Raw genomic sequence first — 8940 nt, 5'->3', positions numbered from 1 at the left:
TAATAACACAAGCCAGAGGAACCTGAAGGAGCAAGGGCTTGGAGTAATTACCAGAACCTACACACAGAAGGAGCTGTAGTCTTCAATGGACAAATTCACTCAGCCTAAGGCAACTTCTAGGAAGGGAGATGGAGAAATAAAGATCATGAACTCACTTTCTTCCTATCTTCTGAACTTCTAATCATAGACCTAACTGAACCCCAAGCCAGAAGACAAAAATGATCATTGATTCAGTCCATTGAAGTCATTTCCTAAGTATTTGTGCTCTTCTAGGGCACAGAGCAGGATAGAAACAGAGGAGATAAAAAGGGAAAAACAAAATGTCAGTAAAATATCCTCATGTGAAAAACATAAATGAATGTTATTTCCACATGATGAAATGAAATTGTGTAAGGTGATGTCTGGCATATAGTTTTTTTTTACATTTTTTTTAGAGAGAGAGAGAGAATTTTAATATTTATTTTTTAGTTCTCGGCAGACACAACATCTTTGTTTGTATGTGGTGCTAAGGATCGAACCCAGGCCGCACGCATGCCAGGCGAGCGCGCTACTGCTTGAGCCACATCCCCAGCCCTGGCATATAGTTTTTAAGGAGGGAAAATATTTGCCTGGCATTACGTTTCCCATTTGTGGATATTTGTACAGTAGTGCCTTCCAAATTTCAAGTCAAATTTCAAGTTGGCTATGAACTTAACAGGTTTCCTAGTATTTTGTTTTTATAAAATACAGAAGACCAAAAATATATCTTGGAGAAAAGCTAGCCTTTTAACAAATGGTGCTGGGAAAACTGGATAGCTATATGTAGAAAAATGAAATTAGACCCCTATCTTTCACCCTGCATAAAAGTCAAATCAAAAATGGATCAGATGTAGGAAATTAGATCAGAAATCTTACAACTGCTAAAAGAAAACACAAGGTAAACAACTCCATCACATAGGTGCTGTCACAGACTTCCTTAATAAGACAACCAAAGTATAAGAAATAAAACCAACAATCAATAAATGGGATGCCATTAATTAAAAATCTTCTGCACAGCTAAGGAAATGATTAAGAGAGAGCCAAGAGAATGGGAGAAACTCTTGGTCAGCTATTCCGCCAACAAGGGATTAAATGCAGAATATACAAAGAACTCAAAAAACATCTCTAGCAATCAATCAAGAAAATATGAATCAAAACTACACTAACATTTCATCTTACTTCAGTCATAGTGGCAATGATCAAGAATAAATACTGGCAAGGTATGGAGAGAAAGGAATACTTTACATTGTTGGTGGGACAACCACTCTGGAAAGCAATTTGGAGATTCCTCAAAAAACTAGGGATGGAACCACCATGTGATTCAGGTATCCCTGGGTATATTCCCCAAAGATCTAAAATCGTCATGCTACAGGGACATGCTACATCAATGTTTTTAGCAGCACAATTCACAATAGCTAAATTATGGAAGCAACTCAATTGTCCATCAATAGATAAATGGATTATAATACATATACCCATAACACACACAGAATGGAGTTCTACTCAGCCATAAAAAAAAAAACAATGAAATTATGGCATTTGCCAGTAAATGGATGGAAATGGAGAATATCATGATAACTGAAATTAGCTAAATTCAGAACCTCAAAGCTCCAATTTTTCTCTCATATGCGGAAGCTAGAGTAAAATGAAGGAAAGGGTAAGAAAAGGAAAAAATAAAGATCCAATCAAATACAAATTATTAGTTGAATGAAAGGAAATCTAGTAGAACAGAAAAAGGAGAAGGGGACAGGAGGGGAAAGGACAAAAAGTGAAACTGGTTTCTATGCATGTATGAGTTTGTCAGGATGACCCCAACTACTATGTATAAACATAAAGCTCTAATAAAAAAAATAAGAGAAGACCAGCACGTATCTCGTGAAATTAGGGTATTGTCTCATAAGACACAAATTTCAATTATGGGAATTTATCTGTGTGTGCGTACACATGTACATCCTCACACCAGTATGTACTTGTTCTCGGGGTCATAATGTAAAACGTACTTCTTACATAATCAAAACATGTTTGAAAGCCATAATCCAAGAAGAAAACTCTCAGCTAATCCCTCTCATTCCTCAAGAAGTTACTTGCCTAACAAATCAGAAAAATTGAGTACACATGCTCAAGTTCTTTCCTCTTCTTTTTTTTTTTTTTTGAGGGGTGGGGGAGGTTACTGGATATTGAACCCAGGGACTCTCAACCACTGAGTCACATCCCCATCCCTTTTACTTTTTATTTTGAGACAGAGTTCTAAGGCAAGTTTCTAAATTACTTATTATAAATTGCTAGGGTTGGCCTTGAACTTGTTATTTTCCTGCATCCTCCTCCCAATCCCCTGAGATTACAGTTTTCATCTCTTTTTCCTGCTATCCCTCTTTCTTTATTTCTTTTTTCCCTCTTCTTCTCTGTAGTAAACAATGGCCTTCAAAGATATCAGGTCCTAATACCTGAAATATGTGAACATTTTCTTTGATGCTATGATTAAGAGTCCTTAGAAGGAGAGATGATTCTGGATTATACGTACCTCAACATGTATCCTTTAAGAGAGCAGTAGAAAGAGATTTTACACACCAAGCAGGATGAGATGAAGACAGATTAGAGTGAAATTTCAAAAGTTAGCCTACCACATGGAAATGACTCATAAACAAATCAAGAAATGCTGGCAGTCACTAGTTAGAAATAGCAAGGTATGATTTTTCATCAGTTAAGGGATATATTTGAAGATTGTTTTTAAAGCCTATTTCTATGATTTTAGCAGGTAGGAAAGATATTTACCAATTTGGATCCTTAAGTGAGGTGTCATGAGAATTAGGAAAGCCTTGCATACCAATTTATACTGTGGCTTGTCTCATAATAATAAGATACCAGGCTAAGTGATGACTATGTGCAAGGCACATCATGTACATAATCTCCAACCTCACAAAAAAATGGCAAAGTAATCATCACTGCCCTTGCTTTACACATGAAAAACTCAGTCAGAAATAACTTGTGCAATTCAAAGAAGTAAGGACAGAATCAGGATCTGATCACCTCAACGATGTGTGGTGCTGTATTATCTATCTCATTTTTAGATGCTAGCGTGTGGAAAGCTGTTTCTCACACAAACCACATGCCATAGTTTGTACACTTGAAAATATGCATAATACAAATTTCCAGATAGCATTCTAGTTTGTTTCAGCCAATTTGGTACCAAAGTCTTAAGCCTCCATTGATTAATTCTTTTGCAACTGTTGGGTTAAAAATTACATTAAAAAATCCCAGTGAGTCAGGAAAATGAGGTAGGAGGATCGCAAGTTCAAAGCCAGCCTTAGCAAAGACAAGGTTCTAAACAACTCAGTGAGACCCTGTCTCTAAATAAAATACAAAATAGGGCTGAAGATGTGGACCAATGATTGAGTGCCCATGAGTTCAATCCCCAGCACCCTCCCCAAAAAAATTACATAAAAGAGCAGGGAAAAAGATGTACACTTCAAACTAGTGTCTCAGTGCTAGATATCACCTGAAATCATGTATTGACAATAAATGAGAAAATCTTAGGGTCAGAAGAGTTCTTAGAGATCCAAATGCAAACTGTTTCTATAGATGAAGAAAAGAAAGCCAACTTACTTGCATATTTGCCTAATAAATCAACCAACTTATCAAAACAGAATTGCACTATGAATATTTTAACACTCTGTTAAGTTCTTTTTAAAATTTTTTTTAGTTGTAGATGGACACAATATCTTTATTTATTTATTTTTCTGCGGTGCTGAGGATTAAACCCGGGCCTTAGGCGTGCATGCAGGGTTGTAACCACTGAGTTACAACCCAGCTTTAATACTCTATAAGTTCTAAGTGGTAAGCAACTACAAATTTATATTAGTCATCCAAATATTGCATTGTAAACTTCCATTATTGCCTTTATTATTTTTCTCCTTTTAATTAGGGATATACGAAACTGATGCCCTAAAAGGACAAAAATCAACCCTACATTCTATTTGGGGGACAGGGAGAGGAATTTTAAATAAAACTTTTCAGGTGTAGGAATTTGAGATCCTGCACCAGCTATTAACTGTCTATGAAGTAGTAATCACATTCCACAAATAAAAGTCCATTCACAGAAAGTGCTGTCAAGTCACATCTTAAGTTCTTTTAAATAAAAGAACTCCACCCAGCAACACTTGAAACAGTAAAATTAGTTTAGTGTTCTGGGACATGTGGTTTGCTACACAAGGTTGTTACATATTTATTTAGATTCGTGGTGGAATCTATCACAGCATGTTTAGGTGTAGTCACAACCTTTGACAGGTTTTTGGTTTTTAACGCAATGTAATAGGTAGGAAAAGAAACTCTTTTTGAGTAAGGTTTCCCACTATTTATTCACTCTTCCAGAACCCATGCCCTCCTGACAAGAATTTCCAAATCCCAACAGTCTTGGAGCAAAGGACAAACGACACCCTTAAGTCCAGGTTATTTAACCCTTAGCCCAGGTTATTTGTCCACCCTTCCACTAACCCGAAGTCTTGGTTTCCGCCCGCCCACTGCTTGAGGGACGTTACATCCTGCTTCGCGTTTACTTTTACGACAGTTTTCCGACCTAGTTGGCGGCCGCTACTGCCGTATTTCACAGGGCTTCTGGACTTGAGAACTTGAGGTTGCTTCGGTGATTGCGTCGCTTTAGGGTAAAGGCATATGGTGGTGACCTTGTCTTCTGGACTGGGATGAACCGCGCTCCTGGTGGAAGCAGGGAAGCCGAGCTAAGCCATGGTAGGTTCAACCTTTGGTCTCCCGGTTAATCTCCTGCCCAGGCCTGAGCCTCAGCTCCTGGCCTCGGAGGAGTGGAGCAAAGTTGTGCTCCCTAGTGCGTCTGTTGGCGGGAGGTTTAGGTCCCCGGAGTGTCACAGCCTCCAGGACACAAAATCGTTGGCGCACCCCTCGTGGATTTTGTGTTCTTATACTGTCTTTGGGTAGGGGACGCCAGCCTTGGTCCGTGGTCCCTGAGCTCTGGGCACGAAGGCGTTTCTTGAATTCTCAAGTCAGATACTACCGTCAATTTGGAGATTAGTAGAAATGCATTTAATATTATCGAATACATCCTCCCGCTATTTGCTTCACTTTGCTCTGCCCTTCCTTTCTGGGTCCTACTGACAAAAATTCATTTTCCCTGCTTCCCGAAAACATTTGGGCTTGTCTATTCTTACGAGGCGGGACAGTGTCAAAGGCACTCTGAAAATCTCTTTGCTATTTAAACCAACATTTTTTTTTAGCATTGAAAACTCCCTTTATAAATAGTTTTACTTTTTCTATCATACTTTTTTTTTAACCTTTACTTTTATATGGTGCTGAGGATCGAACACAGGGCCTTGCACAAACTGAGCCACCACCCCAGCCCCTCTATCAGTCTTATTTCACTTTCATGATTGAACTTTAAAACTTCATTGAAATAAGCTTTCAAAGGAAGGGAATCATTCTTTTCACTGTTGTAAATAATACTGTTGTAGAGGTAAATAATAGATCAACTTTCAACTCTGATATTTACATAGTGAAAATGATACCTTTGTAATGCATCTATTAATAAGTTATAGTATTACAGGACTATTGGATAGAATATATTCACCTTAAAAGATTGCTTCTCCCATTGAAATGAAACTTGTACCGAGTTAGGATGGGGAAATGGGTATGATAAGGGTAGGAATTGGAAAAGTAAATGCTTACATTACATTTTCTTCCCCCTTACCAGGCCAGTACAGTGGTAGCAGTTGGACTGACCATTGCTGCTGCAGGATTTGCAGGTTTGTTTTTGGTTTGGGGATGAAAGTGAAGTAGGGAGACTGGGGATTTACTTACTTATCCTGTTACTTTTGGTTTTAGGCCGTTACGTTTTACAAGCCATGAAGCACATGGAGCCTCAAGTAAAACAAGTTTTTCAAAGTCTACCAAAATCTGTAAGACTTACTAAACATTTTTTGTGATTTTGCTAACTTTGCTACCTGTGTTTGAAGTGTAGAACCATAGTTTGAAGGGAGAATTTCCAAACACCCACGAAGTCAGAATATGACTTTGGAACCCTTCTCTTGCTTCCTATAAAGGGTGTAGTAGTTGCAAACTTTGTAATTGTGCTACACTAAGAAATCAAATGTTGTCTGTTGGGGCATGTGTAATTCTATTATTATGAAAGTTAATTACCACTTTGCTTTTTTACATCATCACATTTTTGCCTTCATCTCTGCATCACAAGCACAGAGGGACTGAAAGTGATCCATTCTTAAGTGTGTGACCTTGGCTCTAACATGGCATATCTATCTATTTAATCTATTAGGACTCCTTAATCTCAAAAGATCTCCAACCAGCTGTGTGTGGTGGCACACAGCTCTAATCCCAGATACTTGGGACACTAATGGAGGAACATTGCAAGTTGAAGCCCAGCCTGGGCAGCTTAATAAGATCCTATCTAAAATGAAATTTTTAAAAGGAGGACTGGTAATTGTACCTTATAACATCCCTGGGTTCAAACTCCAGTATGCCCCGCCCCCCGTCCTCCATCCAAATCCTATTGATCAAAATTTTTATCTAGAATATGGCTTTCTGGGAATGGTCCTCCCTTTACTTCTCAAACAACTAGCATTAATACTGTGCCTTTAACATATTCCCAAGATACTTTGTGTCGGATGGAAAAATAAAGTTTTAATAGTCACTTAAATGTTTTTTGCTACTAATTACTCTGAAATAACTGGAAATTATTCTCTGAAATGTCGAGTTTTCATCTAACTCTGTGGACAGACTCTTTAGACTTTTTGCTTTTTTAAGAAAGTTTATTAAATAATCTTTCCTTATGAATGCATTTCCTCTTTCAGGCCTTCAGTGGTGGCTATTACAGAGGTGGGTTTGAAACCAAAATGACAAAACGGGAAGCAGCATTAATACTAGGTGTAAGGTAAACATTCCTCACGTTTGCTTTTTTTACAACTCTAGAGAATTTTATCCCTGGAGAATTGATTTGTGTCAGTAGAACCTTGCTGCTTAATCCATGTGTTTTTAATGTCTGGACGCTCCTGCCAAATGAGAAAAGCACCCTGGGAAAGCAGCACATTTTCATTTACTGAAAGAAACCTTACAGATTTGCATAATATTGCTCTCTGTAACTTAAGATGTTTTAGTGGTGAAAACCTGTCTTCATTTCCTTTCCTCAATAAAAGGGTTGTTGTAAAAAGTGTGTGTGTGTGAGTGAAATGCATTTGTGAAAGTGCAGTTTTTGTGTTGAGGATCCAAAGCAACTTTTCATTTCATACTGTTTTGTTGATTTACTATAGTTTCATTTAGTTAGCCCTCATATACATTTTTTTATATCATCCAAAAGTTGACTGAAATGATACCCTTTCCTCTTTTAATCAGCCCTACAGCCAATAAAGCAAAAATAAGAGATGCTCATCGACGAATTATGCTTTTAAATCACCCAGATAAAGGTAAGTAATCACTTCATGTGTTGGAGTGACCCAACCTCCCCTCTCTCCCTGATTGAGGGTTGAACCTAGGGTAATTTTACCACTAAATTGAAAACCCACCCATTTTTATTTTGGGACATGATCTAAGTTGCTCCAACTGGCCTAGAGCTTACAAATCCCTCAAATTCCCAAATAGCTAGGATTACAGGCATGTACCACAAAGGGCTGACAAATTTTATAATTCTTGGCTGTTGAAATGCCTGAATTTGCTCATGAACAATGTTTTGATATCTATAACTGTGATGAAATCAGACTGCTACTAATGATGGTCACAGATCCGACTAGGTTTGGGGACGTGGGGTGGCCTACATTCACAATTAATGTTAATTTCAGTTAATGAAACTGATTCACACACACCTCCCCTTTGGACACTTTGAACTGCAGGTTGCTAGGTAGAAATCTAAGGTATGTATTACTGGTTCTGTTGAAATCAAATAATTCCTCTGAATGACAAGAGTACAAAAATCCAGTGCATAATCCTTTCACTTATGAGTTTTGAGGATTCTGGATCTGAGGTATAACCCATAAACATCTTTTTCTACAAAGATTCCTATTAACAGTGTTTGGTGATCTTCAATCCATACAGCCCGAACAGAATAGCAGTACAGCAGCTATAGAGATCTTGAAAGGTCAGTTGTTAGAAAAACCATAAAGGACAGAAGGAAGGATGTGAAGTACACTGGGGTCCTTCCAACACAGAACTTTTGAGAATATAAGTAGGTTTATAGGATTTCAAAAGCAAACACACAGCCAGGCATGGTATTACACACTTGTAATCCCAGTGGCTCCTGAGGCAGGACTGCAAGTTATGAGCCAAAAAAGGGCTGGGGATGTGGCTAGTGGTAAAGTGTCCCTGGGTTCAATCCCTGGTACCAAAATAAAAGCACATGTGGCATTGCTAAAAACCCAATCAGTTTTTAAGCATATTTCTGTGGAAATCTCTCAGGGGAATTATTTCATTGACCACTGGTCATCTATATTATATATTTGATGATCAAGTTGCAGTCACAGTATAACTTTACTGAATAGAAGGTTAAAGCCCATTTTATAACTATTCCTTTTTTCTTTCTTCCTGTAGGAGGATCTCCTTACATAGCAGCCAAAATCAATGAAGCTAAAGATTTATTAGAAGGTCAAGCTAAAAAATGAAGTAAATGTATGATGGATTTTACGCCCATTAATTTATGTATATGAGTACTGATTTTTTTTTTTTTTAATAAAACTCCTCAGAGCTCCAATTTTTAAAAAATGATTAACCACAAGCTAAAATAAAAGCCTTGGTATAATTTCAAATTTGAGGATTTTTAAAATCAGACAATAGTGTTTACAGATTAATATTCAATAATTACAGAAAGATACACGTGATGTTAGGAGAAACATTATTCATTATTATTCATTACTCATTTATTATTTGCACATATGGTGCCCCCATATGTGCTCTTAA

The 8940-nt window shown here is 37.5% G+C and overlaps 1 protein-coding gene across 1 annotated transcript; it reads left to right on the top strand.

The window, feature by feature from the left end:
- Positions 1-4604: 4604 nt before the first annotated feature.
- Dnajc19 (DnaJ heat shock protein family (Hsp40) member C19) lies at positions 4605-8734 on the top strand. Its single transcript, XM_046466832.2, has 6 exons — positions 4605-4761; positions 5735-5786; positions 5866-5939; positions 6849-6928; positions 7387-7457; positions 8575-8734. Exons 1-6 carry the CDS (start codon positions 4759-4761, stop codon positions 8643-8645), a joined length of 351 nt encoding a protein of 116 aa, XP_046322788.1. The 5' UTR covers positions 4605-4758; the 3' UTR covers positions 8646-8734.
- Positions 8735-8940: the final 206 nt, after the last annotated feature.

This window comes from Marmota monax, unplaced genomic scaffold, assembly GCF_021218885.2.
Source record: "Marmota monax isolate L192 unplaced genomic scaffold, Marmota_monax_Labrador192_F-V1.1 WCK01_AAM20220418_F8-fsc00074, whole genome shotgun sequence".
NCBI lineage: Eukaryota > Metazoa > Chordata > Mammalia > Rodentia > Sciuridae > Marmota > Marmota monax.
This window is presented reverse-complemented; position numbering and strand designations above follow the sequence as displayed.

Coding starts and splice junctions, on each gene's coding strand:
- Dnajc19 (XM_046466832.2), top strand. Junction 5,787..5,865: donor TGCTGCTGCAGGATTTGCAG/GTTTGTTTTTGG, acceptor TTTTGGTTTTAG/GCCGTTACGTTTTACAAGCC. Junction 7,458..8,574: donor TTTAAATCACCCAGATAAAG/GTAAGTAATCAC, acceptor TTCTTCCTGTAG/GAGGATCTCCTTACATAGCA.